This window comes from Crocodylus porosus, unplaced genomic scaffold (genome assembly GCF_001723895.1).
Source record: "Crocodylus porosus isolate Cpor-Errol unplaced genomic scaffold, CroPor_comp1, whole genome shotgun sequence".
In the NCBI taxonomy this organism is placed as follows: Eukaryota; Metazoa; Chordata; order Crocodylia; family Crocodylidae; genus Crocodylus; species Crocodylus porosus.
The window spans coordinates 68344829-68366918 of NW_017728950.1; the positions used below are offsets into that span (position 1 = coordinate 68344829).

Below are 22090 nucleotides of genomic sequence, written 5' to 3' on the forward strand. Positions count from 1 at the left end.
GGCAAGAGGGCTGTACTGGGGCAGGGGGGCTGAGGCAGCACTTAGTGCTACCGGAGCCCAGCTCCATGCTGTTGCCAGCAGGCCCTGCTCAGAGGCACCTGCACCTGCTTCTCCAGTAGGGGGAAGGGTCTTTTGGGAGTGGCTGGGAGCTGCGTGGCCAGGCTGGCAGTGCTGGGGGCTGGTACCTATGCTCTCTGGGACAGGGGTAGGGTGGCCAGGAAATGCTGCCTAGAGGCGGAAGGGGGCCGTGGCCAGGCTGTCTGGCACAGTGTGGGGGCCCCAGCCTGAGGTACAGGGTGCCACAGGCATCATCTCCTCCTTCCTCCAGTTTGCCTTGGGGCCAGACTTGCTCTGGGCAGGATGGCAACCACCTAGAGCCCCTTGCCGTCTTTCTGCTACCTGCAGCACGACCCAGACCAGAGCCACACTCCGCTTCCTGCTGCTGCTGTGGAGCATGGCATTGGTTCTCCCCGCTGCACTGCAGCCCCAGCCCCAGCCGGTGGTGCAGGGCAGTGTGTAGTGCACCAGCTGCTGCTTGTGCTTCTGCGTGACGTGTGCTGCAGGTACCTCATGCTAGAGGCCATCCCCGTAGTGTCTTCACAGACCAAAGAGGTTGTAAATGAAGTGAAAGTTTGCTCCTACTGGTGCAGATTGTTTCATTTTAGCATAGACATTCTTTGCAAAGGATTAACTATATTTTTTTAGGCCTACTTTACTTCTAGATTGTGCATGACTGTGAAATTAATATGTCATAACTAATTTAGAAGAAGGAATTCTATGAATAAAATGGCTTCCAAATGAAGCAGTTACTAATGCTATTTCTTCATCAAGTATTATTTAATAATATACTGGGTGTGGTTGTTTTATACAAGCAGACAGGCATTCCTGTGAAAGTGACAGTGGAAAGTGCTTCTACTTCTGAGACTGAGGACGTTATGCATGATCCTGATGTAACAAAGTCTGCAGATAAATTGAATGTAAAACAATATCAGCAATTACAGGTATGAAGTAATTTTGTGTGTTAGATAGTTATAGAAGTCAAATGATATTATAAAGGTTCAGTTTTAGCAGGAAAGGGATTTTAGAACCTAATGCTTAAGAGGATTAAGTAACGCAATCTGAATATTTTTATACTTCTGCTGTACTGTGTAACATATAGACCTCAGTCCCATTGAGGACATGCTTTAAAGTAAGTACCTTGTTGAATCAGAACTGTAATGAATAAGAACTCACTTTCCTCTTTCTCAGGCTGTGATATGTGACATTAAAGCAACAATAAGGTTATTATTTGTGGTATTTCGTTAAATGAATAAAGGAATGAAGTGTATTTTTAAGCAGTTTCTTACTGTTAAAGTAATGTACATTGTATAAAACGTTTTTAAAAGTCAAATGAAATTAGACGTATTTTAAAGCTCCATTTACAAGCTCCATTTACAGTGCAGCTTTATAGTAATCTCTCTTTATTTGCCTCTTGCTTTTTTCTTATTTCTTCTGATTGTTTTCTAGCTGTATCTAACAAAATGAAGAGTTATAGCAAGGCTATCTGACAGCTGCTGCAAACATCTTCATGTAGTGTGGGGCTAATGGTGTATGAAAAGGAAAGGAAAATTTAAGGGTTTGTTTTAGTGGCTCAGTAACTCTGTTACGTTAGTGGCATTATAATTCACCCCCCCTGCCCCCCCGGGGGCAGAATAACTAGATAACTATACACTGAAATGGTGGCAGTTGATAAATTAAGCTTCAGGAGATGTTTTACCATCAAATTAACTTTATTTAAACCACAACTGCAATGATTTTTTTTGCTTCAGGTAACTACATTTGAAGCCATTGTATCTCACCTTGCACTATGTATAGTTTTAAAGATTTCTCAATGATATCAAGGACAGCATTTTTTGCATAAGCCAACTTAATAAAAATTAAATACTAAATTACTCTTTGACCCATATAAGAAGAATTGTTGAAGATTCAGGGGGTAGCTGAATGACTGACTTTGACTTGACCGACTATTTTTGGTACATGTTCTAATGTGAAAGAAACACTTTGGTTTTTAACAGTTTCAGATGGAGGGGGAGAGGAGAGAGAGAAAAAAGTAGATATTTGTTTATATGGAACCAGAGCTTCTCTTTGTGAGAGGACAGAGACTAATTTAGTACTTTTTGAAGTGTTCCCAAACACCAGCTGACAATACAAGCTCCTTTCAATGGAAACAAGAGTTTGATGCTCTTATTTACATTAAGTGTAGTACCAGATATACTTCAGTAACCTTGTTGGAATCAAATAATTCCTGGATATAAGTAAAGATGACAGAATTTGTTTTTTGAAGGTTATACATTTTTAATTACTGCTCTTACTAAAAAAATGTGAGCCTACAGGCTCTTTAAGTTTGAAGTGTTATTAAAACAAGATATTACTTTTAAAAACAAGGTAAATTGATTCTAAGATTTTGACAAAGTTGTGGAAATTGCATTTAAGTCTAAATTAAAATGGGAACTGATATGCCTCTTCTTTCCACTAGAGGGAATCGGAAGCACTTGGATTTGCTTTGTTAAACACATGGGGAAATTCCCAAGGGCTATAAAACTATAATTGCTGTCTTGAACTTCACTTTCCAGATCATGCAGTCTCTCATTCTTATGTTACTATTACAGCTGGTAATATATATATTTAAAGATTGTTAACCTGCTACTTAGCTATTCATTAGTATTTAAAAAGTAAAAGGGGAAAACTTGGAAATTGGTTCAACAACTTATCCAACTGTTCCTGTGTTATGCTCCCACCCAACCCTTCTGCATTTTGATGCTTTTAGTGCTAGGTTCTTCTTCATAACTGCCTAGTGTTAAGCAATCTTATTCAATACTATAATTGCAAAGGAGTTTAAGGCAAAAACCATGTCGTATTTAAAACTATGCTTTTTGTCTCCCTGCTGACCAGGAGTGAGTGCGGGGGGGAGAGAAGGTGGGGAGGCATGCAGGGGAAACTGCAAGATTTAAGGAGCCATTGTACAATGCATTTTTTACTTTAGTAAGTCCCTATACGTGGCCATGTATCTATCTGGCCAATACATAGCCTACTGAACACATGCAGTATATACTCGTATGCTTATGTGTCCAAACTACTTGATAACAGTGGGTGACAGAATTGCAAATTTTGTGTAGGTACCAAAAAGTTCACTTGTATGTCTGGGAAACTGCTATTTAGGTTAATAGATTTCCATCATTAGGACCAGCCTTACAGTCTATGTGTAGTTCATCATGACATACTTTTTTAAAGAAAATTTTAGCCTAGGGACTGAATCCAGATTTTCAAAAGTGGGTAGCAAGGCTGCATAGCAAAGTTTGCACATCAGTATGCTTCAGTACCCACCAATTTGTCAGCACAAGCCATTCTCATTTGAAAATTAGGTTTCTAATATTACTTAGTCGAATAGTCAACATAAAATGTTATTGTTCCTTTCAGTAGTGAATTTGGTACACATTTATCAGATAGTTACTTGTTAGATATTGCAGGTATGTATCACGCAAAGCACTCACCATCTTGTTTAAATACCACTGAATTCTGTTTTGTTTGAACTGTAGGTGCTATGCCTTTGTGTAGATGATTGGAAAAATTTATAATCTACACGCATGCATACATTATACATGCATTATGTGCATGTGTATATGTATATATATGCACACGCACACATGTATGTGTAAAAGAATAATATATTTTTAATGGAGCAAGTATGTAATGATGATTTAGTAGCTTATTTCTTACAATATACAAAAGCAGCAGACTCAATTTGTTAGCCAGACCTAAAAAAGTTTTGTAGGGATGTTTTTCTTAATAAATTATTTACGTATAAACCTCTATTATCATTAAATCTTTACCTTGGAAAGAAATTCAGTGATTCAACCAGATAACAAATACTAAAATGAAAAAAATGTTACCTTTGAATGCTTTATCAGATTTGTTCGTAGAGCAAAAGTATGCTGCAGAATCAAAACCTAAAACAGAAGATTTGCTTGGACACGTTTGAGAAAAACTTAATTGATTTTGTAAAGTAACACTTTAAGAATTCTTTAAGTTTGTGATAATGGCTGATCTGAAAGTTCCTTACATTTTGCTTGCATAGATTCCAGCTTGATGTAGAAAAGGCTTGTCAACTTGAAAAAGTGTAACTTCCTGGTTGCTATTTTCTGTAATACATATTCAACCTACCTCTGTCGTGCTGTCCTCAGTCAATCAGTTAATTCTATAGAAGAGGATTGCGTTCTCAACTATTAGTGCCTTTCTTTTTATATAGGCAGTAAGTGGGAATGTAGTGTCATCTGTTGCTTGCTGTCCCCTTTTTTTAAAAAGACTATTTTATTATACTGCTTAGGGCAGGGGTAGCAAACTTGCAGCAATTGTGCCACTGTCAGGTACACTTCCGGGGGATGGGACTCAGAGTGGCACTTGGGGAGGGGGCAGGGCAAAATTTGTGGTATGCCTGCCAGAAAGATTGGCTACTCCTGACTTGGTGTTCTTAGCATGGAGTGAAACATATGAACATTTCTCAAAGTTCTGTTTTCATTGGAATTCTGTTTTCCTAAGCCCCTCTGACTCCTTTTGCAAATTCCTCTTTTTCTTGATTCAGGATGGCTAAAGACCAAGTCCCAAGTATAATAGATAAATACCTTCAGTACTTGAGAAGGGAGGGAAAAAACTGCAACCAGTTAGATTAATCTCCAACATAAGTTTCTGTAAGGCAATGACTCTCAGCCTTTTTAGACTTGAAGTACCTCTTAGAAAGTACATCTCTTAGTTTTCACTTTTGTTTTTGCCTGCAGAAAAATAACAGACACTTTTTTCTGTTGCAGAGAACTTAGACAACAACTGTGGATTTCTATTTGAAATCTCCGGGTTTATCTGTTCGCAAACCTAACAGTGATCATGTTTTGTGGCACCCCACAACACCTTTGAAAGGATCTTGAGGCACCTTACTTGAACCTATAACCTTTTCATCTCAAGATTATAAAGAAACTCTTGCAAGGAGAATAGCTGAAGTCCCAAATTAAGCATTGTCAAATTGAATTATCAAGTTAAGAGGTTCTGTTTTTATTGGGTAATTAATTCTTAAGCCTTCTACAGTCCAAACAACAGTTAAGCATAGCCCTCCCAGTGACTAAGTATTATGGAACTGCATATTACCTCTTGCTTATTTCTAGATCTCTTCCTCCTATTCCTGAAATAATTGATGCCTTTTCAACTTCCAGACAGGGATTATTTTTAAAATGCCTCCTGTTGCAGACTCTCTGTCACTCATAGGAGCTAGATTGCTTGCATAGATGTGAACTAAGCTCCCTCCTTCCCTACAATTGTATACACTAATAATAGAGTTTTGATAGTAGAGAGAGGAACTCAGTGCTAGTTGGGTCTGTTTCTCCTTATATAGACTTCAAAGTTGTAATATAGGGATCAGCAGTGTTTTTGAGGGGAGTGCCAAAAACACCCCATCCTTAACCTACGCCTTGACTTGGCGTGCTAGGGGAAGATAGCAGGAGAGTTGTGAGGCACACGATTCTTGTTGCTGGCAGTGGGTGCATGTGTACCTACCATGGGCGGATGGTGGGGGTGGGGTTGCAGTGCCCCTGTCCCTTCCCTGCCAGGTGCCCTTGTTTTTGTACGTATCTCTAAACAGGATCATTTGTAAGAGGGAGTCCTTCTTCCATGGAAGGTGACTCTTAGGCTGTCTCCTTCCCAGCCAGTTATGGCCTGAAACCCTAGTTGGCTGATTTTGTTTCTTAGGCAACTTCATGAGGGAGCAAAGGCCCTGAACTACACTGGGTGTCCAGCAGGTTTGTGCAGTCATTGCAGCTCTAGCGTGTACTAGAGATGTGCCCGGGGCGCTGTCACTGAAGGAAGGGAGCTGCTGCTGCTGCAGGTGGGGTGAGGGGAAGAGGCTTTGGCAGCAAGGTGTGGTGGGGCTGCCCTGGTAGGTCTCCCCCTTCTGCAGCTTGAGGCTCCTCACTGGCCCCAAAGCACGCTATCATGAAGCATTTTTTGGCTTCCCTGGAGCAGTGATGGAGGAAACTACTAGAACCCTGCTGACGGTACTGCTGCTGCCATTGCAAGGTGCTCTAGCTGCAGCTGGCATGGGGACTTCCTATCTGGGGTGATGGGGCTCGTGCCTGTCCATGGTCCCTGGTTGAGGTGCTGCTTCTTAGCTGCTGGTGGTGCAGACGCATCCTGAGGGGAATGTGAATTGGGATCGTATTGGGGCAGAGCGCATGGAGTGGAAGCCTCTGCTTGCAAGGCAGCTGAGGGAGCCCTCCTCCCATACTGGCCTCTCACCCTGGCACTTGCCACCTCCCTCTTCCCTCTTATGTCCTACAGCCCCTGTGCACCCCAGCCCGGAAGGGAAATCTGGCCTCACGCACGGGCTCTGTTAGGTGACCACTGCCAGCTGTTTGCTGGTTGTCACAGTGACTGCCTCCCCTCCAGAACTGCAGAGCCTCTGGGAGGGGATATTTGCAGGTGGGAGCCACCCCCCCCATCCCCCCTGCCAAGGTGGTCCTGGCTCTGTGGCCCTTTGCCTTGGGCTTGTAGCTTGAAGGGGCACCCTGCTGCACCCAGACCTCACCTGCCATAGCCGGCCAGGCTCTGCTTCAGCCTACCACAGAGTGGGCTTCTTGCAGGAGGGCCTGCAGCCTCCTGGCCACCTGTGGCATGCTGAGCAAAATGGCTTCATGCATGCTGGGGGTTGCCAACCGCTGTTGTAGAACATGGTCCTGAAAGACTGCTCTCTGAAAAGTTCAGAAGCTGTATATAAAATCTGTGTTGTCAATGCAGGTGGGCAATCTTTCTGGAAAAAATAGTTTCTGAGATGATGACCGTCTTTTTGTTTGAGTTCAAACTATTTCTTTGTACTAGGCTTGTTGCCAACCATCCCTTTAATTAGTTCAGCTCTTTGTCTTTTTAAATATTGAAAGATCCTATGCACTTCAGGAATATTGCAGCAGGGTATAAAATAAAACAGGCATATCAGTGTTAACCTGGTGTAGTGCTGCTCGTTTATCCACAGTGATTTAGATTAAGATTATTTTCTTTTGTTTCCTTGTTATAATAACTACAATTTTATTACCCTTTCCAAAGGGCTTGTAATCCTGAAAAATTTAGTGAGCAAAATTCAATAAAATAACAATCTGCTTGAATTAGGTTTTATTGGGGATGGGGGGAGTTCTGTTATCTGAGGGGAACACCTAAAACTTCAAGATATTGTATTCCTCTTACTTCATGGAAATGGATAAGAAAAATATACCAAAGCATAAATATATTTTACTTTGCCTAACCCCAGTCTGAGATCCTGATCAGCTAAGCATATTTTATCTTCTATGCAAGGCAAATATAAAAAAAAATATGGAAATTATTTTTCCATTTAATGTTGGAGGCACAAAAAAGAATCTTTATTGTAAATTGTTGGCAATAGTGTTTAAATTTGAAAAATACTGTACTGTATTTTAGTCTAGTAAAATTGATTTGTCATTTTATTAGAAAAGAAAAAAGTATTTCCCTTTCATTCCTTTACTGTCAAAACTCCTCACCATTCCAAAGTTGCACATTAGTAAACCAGTAAATTGCATTCTTGTAGGCCAGGTATTGTAGGTATAATTTTATGAACTAAAGGTGTTCATCAATTTAGGAACAAAAGCGATTGTTAAATAAATTTAATGTTGCAATTTAGTATGGTCTTAGTATGCAGTGTTGCAATTTAGTATGGTAGAAACATCCAGGTTGAATGGCCACACTGGGGTGGAGCCTGGGCGCCACACATTCAATGTATGTCTTATTCTCCTATTTTTGTATCTTGTCCACCATGACTTGGTGTAACTATAAAGCAGGGGTGGGCAAAATGCAGGGCGCATGCAGTCTGCCAGGCCATTCTATGGGGCCCCTAAAAAATTTAGAAAATAAATAGTTATTTGCCCCTGGCTGCCTGTCATGCGGCCCTCTATGTCTTGCCAAAACTCAGTAAGCGGCCCTCCACCCAAAATAATTGCCCGCACCTGCTATAAAGGATATCGGGAGGTCAGATCCCTGCCTGCCCCCATGTGTCTTGTGGCTGCCACCGGGTATGGAAAGCCCCAGAAGGGCTCATGAGCTCCGGCACTTGCAGCCGCTTGCCCTCTTCTCAGGCTAGGCTCTAGGCCCATGTGGAGCCTGGCTTCTGGTTCTCACTCAGCACTGGGGGATGGGCCCATGGAGAGTGCACTGCTCACCAGCTGCCCATCCTGCCCCAGGAGTGGGGGCGTGGTGGAGCATGCTGTCATCCTGTGGGCTTGCCACTTTTCCTTGGGGCTGACCGTGAGTCAGTTGCCTGTGGAGCATGCCAGTGATTGTCACCCTGGTAAGCGTGGGACCACCAGGTCCCTGGTATACTCTTACATTTTAGAAATGAATGTTTTGCTTTCTAACAGATGGAGTTGGAGGAATGTCTACTAAGATTAAAGGAAGAAAGAAGAGCAAGAGTAAAAGCCGATGAAAGGATAATGGAGGTAGTGATTAGTTTTGTAATATCAAAATTTGCTTGGAGAGCTATATAATGGTTTAGCTATTATAATGGAGTGACTATTAATAACAATTATATATGTATTAATATGTTGTGAACCAGTTGCATCAAAATAGGCAAAGAGAATTTTTTTTTTTTTTTTTTTTTTTTTTTTTTTTTTAGGATTTTAGCTGCATCCAGATTCTTGGCTCAAAGTAATCCATGTCATTTACCAACCTTTGGGCAATGACGAAACCTAAATTTAGTAATGTGTGTGTTTGCCCTTTAGTTCCCCTACTATTGATGTTATGACAGAGCCTTGAACTATAGCTACTGTATAAGTCTGCTTACGGCATCCTACCTCCAAGCCATTTTCATTGTTTGTTTTCTATTGAGTGGTTAATCTTCTGAGTATTATTTAAAGTGGGCAAAGAATTAACTAATTATTGAAAGATAGTGGAAAATTCTTTTGGGTAGAGTTTAACCAAGAAGTAGGAATCTCTTCAACAAACTTCAGCATCAAGGAACAGGATATATGTATTAAAGGATTTGGGTCGTCCCCTCCGCTCTACCCACTTCTCACCCCACGGCATGTTCATATTGGGAACGCCCTGCCTTGCCCTCTCCTACCCCAGTGCATCTGGATCAGGGTCATGCTGCTCCCACCACTCTGGTGTATCTGGTTTGGGGCTGGGCTGCTTTCGCCCTCTAAGTCAGGATCAGGGTCGATCTGCCCCTGTCTGGATCAAGACCAGGCTGCTCCTTGTCCCCCCCGGTAGACAGATCAGGGGCTGTGCCTAGGACTGTGCGAAACAGCTATGTTTTGTTTCAGTTTCGGATTCAGCCGTTTTGGAGGGACAGTGATTTGTTTTGGTGCTTCAGATCACTGTTCTGTTTTGATTCGGTCGAATCTGTTTCGGTGCTGATTTGGAGATTCGGATTGACCAGGGAAAGGCAGGTACAGCCGGGCGACTGCAGGTTCTCCCACAGTTCTTCCAGCTGACCCTGCCTCACACCAGGCAGGGGGAGCCGTGGGAGAAGCCCTCATGGCTCCCCTACCTGGCCCCAGCCTCCCAGCACCTTTAAAAAACAAAAAACAAAAAAAAAACCCCCACCCTGCATTCACTGGCTGTAGCAGCGGCAATCAGGGCCTCTGGGGGCTCGTGGTAGCCCTCCCTGTGCATCATGGAGCAGTGGGGGGCGGGGGGGCAGCAGGGGTTGCCCCCCTTCACTTGGCACCCATGGGGCAGCTGTTGCATAGCATAGGTGCAGTGGGGCTTGGCAGGGCACTGCACGCTGCGTGGGAGCTGTGGTGGCTCCAGCAATCACTCAGAGCCTGGCGCTGCTCATCCCCAGCAGCCCCAGCTCCCAGACAGTGCATGGCGCCCTGTCGAGGCTGCGCTGCACTCGTGCCATGGGGCATCTGCTGCATGGGTGGCAGGTGGGGGGGGCAATCCCCACTGCCCCACCCTGTGCGGGAGGACACTGCCACAAGCTCCCAGAGGCCCTGATTGTTGCTGCTACAGCTGGTGAGTGCTGGGGTTTTTTTTGCTTTTAAGTGCTGGGAGGTTGGGGCCAGGCGGGGGCTGGGGCTGGGCAGGGCAGCCATGGGGGCTTCTCCCACAGCTTCCCCTGCCTGGGGAGAGGCAGGCACAGTCACAGTCTTCCAATTCAATTTGGACCTCAATTAAATGGGGCCCCCCATGCCGTTCCACACGCCAGCTTGATCAAGCCCACCAGCCAGATCTTGTTCGCACCTGGACTGGGTGCGGTTTATCTGGCCCATGGGGTAAAAAGGTTGGACACCACTATTGTAAAATGTCTGGCCACAGGAGTATGGAGCTGTACACAAACTAATTCTCATCAGGGTCAGTTAGTCCACATGGAGCTTGAAGCTGTTCTAGATAGCTAATTGAAATAATTGGTTTGGTTTAAAGCCATTGGGCATATCTTTATGCTGCATTACAATGATCAGTGTAGACATGCTAATAAGCTTTGAAAAAACAATGTATAGTCCTCCAGTGATAACAGTAAGTGATATTTTTCCTTCTGTTTTTAATAGCTAGAAGTTGAAAATGCCAGATTAAGGAACCTGAACTTCTCTCTGTCAGAAGTACTTCATGCACAATCAGTAACTAATACGATTTTGGAAGATGAAGGTGTTCTTGGCAGCATTGAGAATTCTTTTAAAAAGTTTCATGCCTTTTTGGATCTTCTTAAAGATGCTGGGTAAGTTGCCTTTATATTTGAGTATTTTATTTCTTTTACCACAACCTCTTCCCTGGGGTCTTTTTCTTGATAATACGTGCCTTTTCTCCAAAGTGTCTGTAAGTCCAGAGACAAAGATAAACTTCCTCTCTTCAGGGCCTCCCTGTCTTATTTTTTTTCTCTCTCAACCCACAGCAAATCATGTTGTACCTATGATTTTTAGTTGCATAAACTTTGCTTATAGCTTCATTCCATTTCACAGTGATAGAGGTGGCCCTTAAAATGGTTTCTCTTCCAGGTAGTAAATCTCTGTTGGTCTTGGAGAAAAAACTAGTAATTAGTTTTATCATGGTTTGATATAGTTTCAGATAGATGGTCTCTACAGTCAGGAAGGAATGTCCATAAATTCCAGAGACAACTCCCTCTGTGAACTTCCATCAGTTTTCTTTCTGTTTCTTCCCCAACTCCAACCTAGATTTTACTTTTTTTTCATTCTCACCTGATGAGAACCAGCAGAAACTTGGTGAATTTCCTGAACAGGCAATACCAATCGTGAGTGGTAATTGCAGAAAGCTATCACAAAGTTTACACTCTACCATTGGAGAGATCTCGTTGTAGACCTGGTTGTTACGAGAAAGCACAAATATTAGGCTCTGTTTGAGAGAAGATGTAAATCCAGGATTCCTAACAAATGCCTTTCTTTAGTTGAGCCAGAAGCTACTGTATACCTTTTCACTGTTCCCTGTAAGCTCCAGGGTAACTATCAGAGCTAGATGAGACTAAATTGATTTTCATACTTCTATATTAGGTAGGACATTTCTACTTGCTGTTTTCCAAATAAGATGGGTTTATTTACTCACGCTTTGAGGCAGAGGCACAATTCTTTCTTCAGTTACAGTTATTAACACGAACAACAAAGGGGTCTGTTGGCCCGCGAGGTTCACAGTGAGCCCTTGCTTTCTACCCCCTGAGGGATGGGTGCGACTGCCCACTGCTAGTCCCAGGGCTGGTCAACAGCTCATATAGGGAAACACAACACAACAAAAACTGTAACGTGGTGAAACGAAGAACGGAGAACAATATGGTGTGACGCCAGTCCAGTGCTGGACAACGGGATGGTCAAAGCAGGAAACCAAAGTCGAAAGCCAGGTAAGTGGAAGACGAAGCTGAAGTCAAAGTGGTAAGGATGATCTGGAATTGAAGTCAAGGTGAAAGCTGTAAACAGTCCAGTAACAAAAGGAATCAGTCTGAGGAAACATAACGAAGAAGTAAATCGCTGTATGAAGTATGAAAAGAACCGGGGGATCGGATCCCAGCCTCTCAATCTACCTCACAGTCCCTGCCTAGGCAGCCTCTGCTTGCAGACAGAGCACGGTCTCTCCAAACTCTCACACCAACGATTACTAACAAAACCCACTAACTCCAACTCCAAACACCCACCAACTATCCAAATGCCCTAACCCCCGGGTGGGGGCTCACAAGCCTTATATAGCAACCTTCCGGCCAATCAAGCTGCTATTCTCTTAGAAACTTCCAGAGCAGTTATCTCATTGAGTTTTAAACTGAGCATGTGTTAGATCTAGCTCTGTGAAGTAACTGCACATGCGTAAGGCTGAAAAGTAGGTCAGTGCTGATTGACAGCTCCTGAGGTCACCTAGGGGGCACATGCTGGGCACACTGTGGAAATTTCCATTCAGGAGCTCTTCTGCGCATGCCAGTCTCTCCCTCATTCTTTCTGCATTGGCAGCATCTGTTCAAGATTTTTGTTCTCACATGCCCCCTTGCTGTCAATGCAGAGGAATTTCACTTAAAATTTAACAATCATTTTCATTCCCAGCAGTTTCGTCTGTCGGCAATGTTGTATACAGCATGACTGACAACACCGCTACTTTCCGAGTTAAGATTCGGAAGATACAACTCGCAACAGTGGTGATTATTATTATAACCAGAAAAATTAGCAACAATGGGGTTAACAAATTCGTTAGCCAAGATGAAACATTCCAACTGAGTCCTTTGAAAATCCTGGACAGCCACACTTGGCCTATACCTGAAATGGTGTTGACGTTTTCTGCAGTTTTCCGAATTTCGATAGCTTGGTTTTGTAAGGGGATTGATGTATTAGGTATGCCAATAGAGCACGTATCTCGAGATAGATTTAAAAATTGGCACAATCCTCCTTGTTGAATGAGGAGGGTGTCCAGCGCCAACCGATTTTGTATTGACATTTTAGATGCAGCCTGTAACTGTTCATTGATTAGCTCAAAACCTGCTGCCGTATGATTCGCCAGGAGCTCAACTTGTTCAGATAGCTCAGCTAATGCTACCCTAGCTTTAGCTATAGTGTAGCCCCATAGGAAGAGTCCCTCAAAGGCCCAGCTGAGGCCTTGAGCTACCTTCTCTCCATGGGTAAGGGAGCTCCATGCTGGAGTGGCAGATCTGGCTTGTTGATGTAATATAGCCGGACTAGGTGGGTGGGCGGTCGAAGCTGCTAACGGGGGACAAAATAAAATAGAACTTAAAAAACATTGAACTCCGGACAATGTGGCTGGTAAGGTGGTATACAACCGCCCGTCCGACCATGCCCATGCTAGTCCAGACAGCACTGGTGTGGATAATTTTGAACACACACCAGGAAAAGGGAACGCGTGCCTCGCTCATTCCGGTGGGCCTGACTCTGTCACAGGGGCCTTGACGCCGTGGCAGGCAGCACTTAACAATACAGCTTGTAATGTGGGGTAATAAAATGCAAACCAAGAATTGTTTCCTAGTGGACCTGGTCGAGTCAAATCAATAACCAAAGACTTATTCCATTCAATTAAAGGAGTTGGTTTGATCAGAGGGGACTGGGTGACTACAGGTATAGTTTTCTCACCACAGGGTGTGAGGGTGATATGCCAGGGCGGAGTAATCGACATGTCAGATTGGGACCAGGCATTCCCTTGAGGATGTATTCCCCAGGGAATAGCCGAACAGGCGTAGGGGGCTCCCCTCACGAAACAAACCTTACAAGGGAGGTAGGTAGATCATCAAGGGTGAAACTGCGGGGCCAAGAGAAATTAATAGATGTCAAACCCTCGTCCATGTAGATGTTGATGGAGGTTGTCGAGCTCGTCGCGACTTGGCTAAACCAATTAGAGACGTTAAACGGCTCGACGTAAGGGGTGAGGACTGGGTCCTCAACGGACGTGGGTATCTGTAAACAGGCCGTTAACCCATCCCCTATCTTTTCATCCCCGGTGGCATTAGCCCACGAGAGTAAATAGAGTACCGTATTTTTAGATCGATCCGGCTCGGACATCTCCACAACATATGTACAGTATATACAGTAAAGCACAAGAGTCGCTGTAACGTCCTTTGGTTTCGCTGCCATTTTCTTGATGTATCCGCTGATCCGGATGTTGAGCTGGTTTTGATGCAGAGTTTTCCTCAAGTCGAACGGCAAAGCGACACTTCTCAGTTACTCAGACCCGGTGACACTCAGTTGGTGAATCTGAAATAATAAACCAACGGGATGCAGTGCGTTCCATAACAAACTATATATATCACTCTTTAACGGGCCTACTTTTCCTGTGTTTTCAGCACCCAGTGGAAAAGACAATCACATGCCCCTTGCTGGAAACACAGGGGGTTATATCAGATAGAGTCTGTAACAGCTCACCGCGATAGCCAGTTATGGTGCACTAAAATAACTCGTTTACTGTCCGCAAGTTCAACAAGGTACGTATTTGGGTATTCTTCAGCTGATTGGATAATACCCTTTAAAACTCGAGGATATCGGTCCTTAGGGTCCAGGAGAGAGACCCATACAAGTTCCGCTATTTTGAATCTTTTCTTCCACGGCTCTGCCGGTTTCACATTACTTTCAAGCCAAAGGCATTTTTCTGCATTTAGGTTTGTAAGTACTTGATGATTCACTTTGACCCAATTTTTATAGGTTCCGTTATTTTTGATACGTAAAGCTTCCTTATAAAGGCCCACGGCTCGTTCAACAACCCCGTTGGACTGGGGATGATATGGCAGGTGGTGGTGCCATTCTATGTTATGAAGCGTAGCAAATTTTCCAATGGCAATTGATGTAGAGGGCAGCCCACCGTCTGACTGGATGGTGGTTGGCACCTTCCAGACAGCAAAAACACTTGTTAATGCCGTTATGACTGCCGCGGCATGTGTTTTTCGAAGAGGTACCACCGTCATCTGGCATGTCCCTAAATCGACGATTTTGAGTCCTTTATTAGGAGCCTCAGTGCCAGGCAAGGGGCCTAGCAGGTCCATCTGCCAGGATTTCCAAGGTTCGAAAATATTGGCGTTTAAAGCACCCTTTGATTTGCTTGTCGAGTGAGTCTTTTCTTTGGCACATGCCTCGCAGGCTTGAGCTACCCGTGTCCAATCTGAACGGGTTCCATAATTCAGGACTCCATGTGTCCTCGTATGCCACTTGTTATAACATGCTCGGGGACCAGGGTGACCCCAATGGTCGTGTAGCCAAGTTAAATGAGGGTTGATGTATATGTCTTGGTCGCTGGTTTGATTGATACAAATGTCCGTATGAGTAGTGTTCTCTAGTAATTTATCAATCTTCTGGTGAACAGGATCGGTATCATCCTGATGGGAGCAGGTATGTTTTAACAGTGGAAGTACCGAGAATTCAGACAAAAGGGTGTAAATATCATTCCATAATTCTAGATGTTCACTTGGTGAGGCTGTTCTGGTGCCAATCTTGTAAATGTAGTGTGAATCAATGGCAATGACAGGAACGGGGAGAGTTCCGTCATGTCGCTGTAAGCAGTGATGGATAACATCCCAAAAAGCTAATAACTCATTTTTTTGCGCGGATTCACAGCCAGGATGGACCTGATGTTCGGAGCATGGATGGCAATAAAAGCCATACTTCCCGCCTTCACGGGTGGAACCATCCGATGCCGTCCAAGCTGGCTGTGTTGTTCCATATAATGTAATCTCTCGTTGTTTCGCAGTGGTCGTCGGTGGAGGTAAATCTTCATGTTTCCAAAGGTGCCACTGGTAAAGATGGTTGAGTACTAGGGCACTCCAAGTGGAGCGTTCCCCTTGAAAATAGGGATCCGGCTGGTCATGAAGTAGTCGGAGAAGAAGAGTCGCTCCGATGGCTTTGAGTTTGCCTTTTCCTCCTGCTAATGGCTTGACAAGTTGAGCAGCTAAAAGGGTTTTTCCAACTATTCCATAGCGATGTTGTGCCGCTTGAATGGTTCAATGTGCTATAAAAACTAGATTTCCATCTGTATTGGTTGCTGTAGCAAACAAGTGCTCTGTGGTAAATCCGATAGTAACGTTAAGAGGTGTACTTAAGTCAATGGAGTGAAGAGTTGTGTTCTTAACTGATGTTATTAGTTCACTGAGGGCCTTGCTATCCTTAGGTGTCCACGGTATTTTCTTTCTTGTTCATTCTCTAATCTGTCGCTGCATACGGGCCAAAATTGGTAAATGTGTAATATAATGTCTGTACTAATTTAGCTTTCCCAATAATGTTTGGAATTCAGTTTTCTTGGATGGGATTTTGTCGTTCCAGATGTTGAAATCAATTTCATCATGAGCCACTCCTCTGCGGGTGATTCCATTAAATGTAGTTCCCAAGAAGCTGATGTGGTCCATTGGGTTGAGCTTGGATTTTTTCTCATTCACTACCCAACCGTCGGTGTTAAGATGTTTGACGAGATTTGGGGTAACATCTTTTCCAACATTTCTGTCTCTCCCCCTAATTGCTATATCATTTATATAGCTCCATATATTCACCAATTTACTCTCCAGATGGCGGTGATGGAATTTGGCGAGGCTCTCATTAATGGCACTCGTGGCCAGGGCCGGGGCATTGCAATAACCCTGCGGGCAGACATTCCACCAATAGATTTTCCCTTTTATACACGTGTTCAGAATGCCGTCACAGTCGTTTATCAGGATAGAAAAAAACATGTCTTTCAAATCTAAGGTTGTCATGACCCAGTTGGTAGCCTGGTACTGAGCCATTTCTTGTAGACTCTGTAAAAGTGTACATGGTGACGCTTGCGTTACAATTGCACATCGTTTATTGACTTCTCTATAATCTACAATGAGGCGGACTTCTCCCGGCTTTCCTGGTTTAGGGATTCCCCACCCCGGAGATAGTCACGCGCTGGCATGTATCGGCATAATCGACTTCTTCTGAAGTAATCCTTCAAGCAGCATATCTAATTGGCCTTGAAGTTGCGGTTTGGTAGGTATAGGAGAATATTTCCAGACAGAACTAACCTGAAGAGATGGCCGGTGCCACGTGTTCTCAGGTATGGTGTTAATCGGTAGTGCCTCAAGCACCTGATGTTTTAATTGTAATGCTCGTATGCCTGGTACTCCTAGGATGTTAACATGTCCTAGTACCACCTCAAGTTGCTTCTCATGTCCCTTAACAAGAAATTTTACACAGTTCGTTGCCGATACTGAGTTATTCCTTGTACCATCATGATTTTTTCTGTCCATTTATGTGGGATGGAAGGTTTAATCACATTGACCAGTGCTCCGGTGTCTAACAAAAACTTGGCTGTCGTAACTCTAATCGGGTCGTCCAGATGTTGCATCTCTATTGAGGCATACGGCCTTGGGTTGTTATCTATCGGTTTCGAAAAATTTGCTGCCACTACCGCTCTGGACTCTTGACGAGTCGTCCGTTCGACTGTACCTTCCTCCTGCACCTCTTCAACCAAAAAATTTACCATTTTCCGCTTCAAGTCGTTTCATTTGATTTCCTCAAGTTTCGGTTCGTGTTCGTGTTGGTTTGGTTCGCTTGGTTTCGAATCGCTTGGTTTCGTTTCGTCTCGCTTTAAATTGTTTCATTTCGAGTTGCGTCGTTTCAGTTCGGTTCATTTGCTTTGTTTTGATTTATTCGGGTTTCGTTTTTCATACGTTTCACTTAAGTTCCTTTTGATTCGTTTCAGTTTGTTTCATTTCGCTTGGTTTTGTGGGTTTACTTCAGATCGTGTTTCGCATTCACTTGGTTTCAATTCGGGGTCCGATTTTCGTTTATAGCTTAGTTTCTTAGAATCGTTACAGCTGCCGGTCGCTGGACTCACGCCGACGGCGGTCACTCGTTTTTTGGCTTCGGTTTATATTCGTTGAAGCCTAGCGCCTTTGTTAGGGCTCGCTGGCTTTCATCGCCCAGCGATCGTAATTTCTCCTTAGACAGACCAGATCTCACCAGCAAGAAACTGAACATTGCTCTTTCTACTGCCAGTCTCTGCGGTGGCGAATAAGGTCGGTTTCTACCTTGTGAATTTCGTGGTTGGTTACGTGTAGTTTGAGGAGAGTTTCGCATTGGTTGCTGTTAGTACGATTTGTTTAATGGTTTCTGGTAGCGATTTTCTATTGGATAAGCTTGGGCGGTTCCATGTTCTTCGTTGGAGACGGGGTACGTACTCTTTTGCTGCTTTACTCTCATCGCCCCTTGTAACTGGTCCAGTTGGCCCAAGGTATGGACAACAGGGCCATTGATGGATGAACTCAGTAGTAATCGGGTGGTGATATTTTGGTTGCCTCCATAAATCTCTGTGGCTGCTTCAAGCGCCTCAGCAAGGCAGGGCACATCCCCTGGTGATGTTGCAAATCTGTGGGGCCACGCTCCCTGCACCTGAGCAGGTGTTAAATTCAGTGCTTGGTGTGCAGGGTTCCACAAGGCATAGGATGCCCCTGTAACCGCGTAGATCGGCGATGTGGCATTGGCATGGCCAGCTGATCCTTCATGCCAAGCATGAACTTTACGTTGCAGAGCTTCCACTGCCAGTGCTGGTATGGGTATTGGCCAATGATAGTTTGCCATTACTGGAACCGGGTCAACTACTTTGGCCCTACTCCAGGCAGAACTCCGGATTAGTTGTAGCGCCTCATCCTGATTCACTGTCTCGTTGCCGGCTTCCGCTACCAACCGTCCAAGCCAAGCAATAGGGGTCTCATCATTATGAATGGCAGTATCCTTCTTAAGCTCGCTCATTTCGGAGCGAGTCCTTGATCGTGTGGTTACCATGATTCTCGTTCCCCCTTGAGGGTCGGTTACAAGTTTCTGCATTGCAATTGGATATGCTGTTACTAAATCGTTTGACTGCAATTGTTCCAATTTGCTTGTAGTTTCTCTCATATTATTCCCTTCGCTTATGGTTTCGTTCGTGCTTTTGGTTACAGATGTTTGTGTACTTTCGCTTCTGGTTGCATTCATCATTGTGGTTTTACTTTCCAGGTTCCTGTTCTCCTGTACGTCCTCCAGGTGGCACTGGCCAACGTACGAGGGTGGTGACGTGTGCAACAGGTGGTGCTGTCACGGGAGGTGGGCCCCAGATGGGCGGAGCAGCGGGTGATGTTGCAGCGGGGGGAAGGCTTTTTGTGGGCGGAGCGGGCGGTGACGTAGGCGCGGGTGTTGGCGCGCTTTTGGACCCGCTGGCACCATCTTGTAATGGCCACTCGGTCAAATTTTTGTCTTTGGCTTCAGCAGAGGCTTTTAGTTGTTTCCCCTGATCCACAAACTCCCCCAGTAACGAAATGTATTCCCGGCATAATACATTTATTATACGGCCCTTCTTCCATTTTCGGAGGCCGGTCCACGTGGTCTTCTTGCCGTCTCGCTCCAGGGCCTCACAGAGCTGCGTTATTAGCTCGTGGCCCCTCGATCCGCCCGGAAGGCTTGGACATTGGAACGGATTTGGAAAGGGTTCCTTCCTACCCTCAGTCATGTATTTAACACACCGAGCCAGCTCCTGAGCCAGGCTGAGGTTTGCCGCGGCCGGAGACTTTCCACGGTCTGGGGTTACAGGCCCAGTCGGACAATAAACGGCCCGGGAGTCTTGTCACACGCAGCCCAGGGCTCCCAGACTGAGCCGGACGGCCCTCTCCTTTCCGCTCATCCCGAGGAGGGACAGGTAGCCGTGTACCGCAGCTGAGGCCTGGTTCGCGGCCTGATGGAAGGCTGTGCGATTCCAAAGATCCTCCGGGGCAGTGGACGGACGGACCCCGCTGCGCCATGGGCAGCTTTCAGTCAGCTCAGACTCTGTGCCTCCTGTTGATCCTGTTCATGATGCCATGTGGGGGTCACCAAGTGAATCGGGCCCCAAGGTCACTGTGGGCCGGGGTGGCAATTGGAACATGAACAGGTGGGATTAGCGGCGGTGGAGTCTGAGTGGCACGGAAGCGTATGGTTTCAAAATAAGATGGGTTTATTTACTTACGCTTTGAGGCGGAGACACAATTCTTTCTTCAGTTACAGTTATTAACAGGAACAACAAAGTGGTCTGTTGGCCCACGAGGTTCACAGTGAGCCCTTGCTTTCTACCCCCTGAAGGATAGGTACGGCTGCCCACTGTTAGTCCCAGGGCTGGTCAACAGTTTGTATAGGGAAACGCAACACAACGAAAACTGTAACGTGGTGAAACGGAGAACAGTATGGTGTGACGCCAGTCCAGTGTTGGACAACGGGATGGTCAAAGCAGGAAACCAAAGTCGAAAGCCAGGTAAGCGGAAGACAAAGCCGAAGTCAAAGTGGTAAGGATGATCCGGAATCGAAGTCAAGGTGAAAGCTGTAAACAGTCCAGTAACAAAAGGAATCAGTCCGAGAAAACGTAACGAAGAAGTAAATCGCTGTATGAAGTATGAAAAGAACCGGGGGATCGGATCCCAGCCTCTCAATCTGCCTCACAGTCCCTGCCTAGGCAGCCTCTGCTTGCAGACAGAGCACGATCTCTCCAAACTCTCACACCAACGATTACTAACAAAACCCACTAACTCCAACTCCAAACACCCACCAACTCTCCAAACGCCCTAACCCCTGGGTGGGGGCTCACAAGCCTTATATAGCAACCTTCTGGCCAATCAAGCTGCTATTCTCTTAGAAACTTCCAGAGCGGTTACCTCATTGAGTTTTAAACTGAGCATGTGTTAGATCTAGTTCTGTGAAGTAACTGCGCATGCGTAAGGCTGAAAAGTAGGTCAGTGCTGATTGACAGCTACTGAGGTCACCCAGGGGGCACGTGCTGGGCACACTGTGGAAATTTCCATTCAGGAGCTCTTCTGCGCATGCCAGTCTCTCCCTCATTCTTTCTGCAATGGCAGCATCTATTCAAGATTTTTGTTCTCACACTGTCCTGTCTCCAGTTTCCAGTCATGCTTCTAGATCTTTTATCACAGAACCAGGGTTTCAGGTGCTTCATTCAGATTCAATATCATTACCGTTAACAGATGGATACTGGCTAGTTTAGTACATTGAATGAAGACTGCTCATGATAATTCCCTACAAAACAGGAAAAAAAAACCTAGTCTTCAAAATGGAAAAGATTTTTCAGATGGCCCCACAAGGTCCTACTGCCTGAAATGTCTTTGATAACTAAAATTTTAGATTACTTATTGTTAGGTTTGAAACATTCCAGATTTTAATTTGATGAAGATGCACTTGGTGACAGTATTCCCCACATTGTCTTCCATGCAGGTATGCTCTGTCTTTTTCTGTCAGGGTTATCAGAGTTTCTCATACCTGATGCCCATATGTCCTTTGGTCAGAGAACCTCTTTCAGATTGTGATGTAAACATTAACCTATAGAAAATTATGGAGGCTTAGTTTGACTCCTGTGGAGTTCAGTGGCACAGAAGTTAGGGTATCTTGTAGGGCTGTGCAAAGCTTCAGGTGCTGATTCAATTTGGAGGAGATTTGGCCCGATTTGCTGACTGACTCTCCAAATCTGAATCGAATCAGGGGACCAATTAAAAGGTCCAAATCCATTTGAAGCTTTCCAAATCTTTGAAGAGCTTTGATGATTCGGGCAGCCCCCGTCCACTGCAGCAGGGAGTGGGAGCTGGACTGTGTGCTGGTAAGTAGGGGGCTGGAAGAGCAGGGAGAGGACCATGGGGGAACCCCTGCCAGGCCCCCTCACCTGCTCCCTCATAGCTGCCCCATCTGCCCCAGTTCCTGGTGCTTTGAGGCCCCTGATGGACATTATTGTAATGTGGGGCCCTTCCAGGACACGTTGGGAAATTTGGTCATCACACCAGACGGCAACATGTTTAACAATTTCTTTGCCTCCGTCTTCCTAAGAAGGGACGAGAACAGCTACCTCCCTGCTGGGTCCCCCTCTGCCCCGGGGGAGACACACCTGTGCCACCGGTTAGCGAGAATTTAGTTAGGGAGCTTCTGGAGGGGTTGGATGTATTCAAGTCAGCCATTCCGGATGATCTCCACCCTAGAGTTCTAAAGGAACTGGCCAAGGTCATTGCAAGTCCCCTGGCATGGCTTTACGAGCACTCGTGGTGCTCTGGTGAAGTACCGGAGGACTGGAAGAGGGGCAACGTGGTTCCCATCTTCAAAAAAGGCAGGAAGGAGGACCCGGGAAACTATAGGCC

At 45.1% G+C, this 22090-nt stretch overlaps 1 protein-coding gene across 2 annotated transcripts in view; it reads left to right on the top strand.

Annotated features, from left to right (window-relative positions):
- CEP78 (centrosomal protein 78) overlaps positions 1-22090 on the top strand; it is a 57030-nt gene that overhangs the window by 29308 nt on the left and 5632 nt on the right. The window contains exons 11-13 of one of the 2 annotated variants that reach the window (XM_019555185.1): positions 873-1001; positions 8439-8516; positions 10572-10738. In XM_019555185.1, the coding sequence (XP_019410730.1) occupies positions 873-1001; positions 8439-8516; positions 10572-10738 (374 nt within the window). The remainder of the gene's footprint in view (positions 1-872; positions 1002-8438; positions 8517-10571; positions 10739-22090) is intronic. The other variant, XM_019555186.1, reaches the window with a different exon arrangement.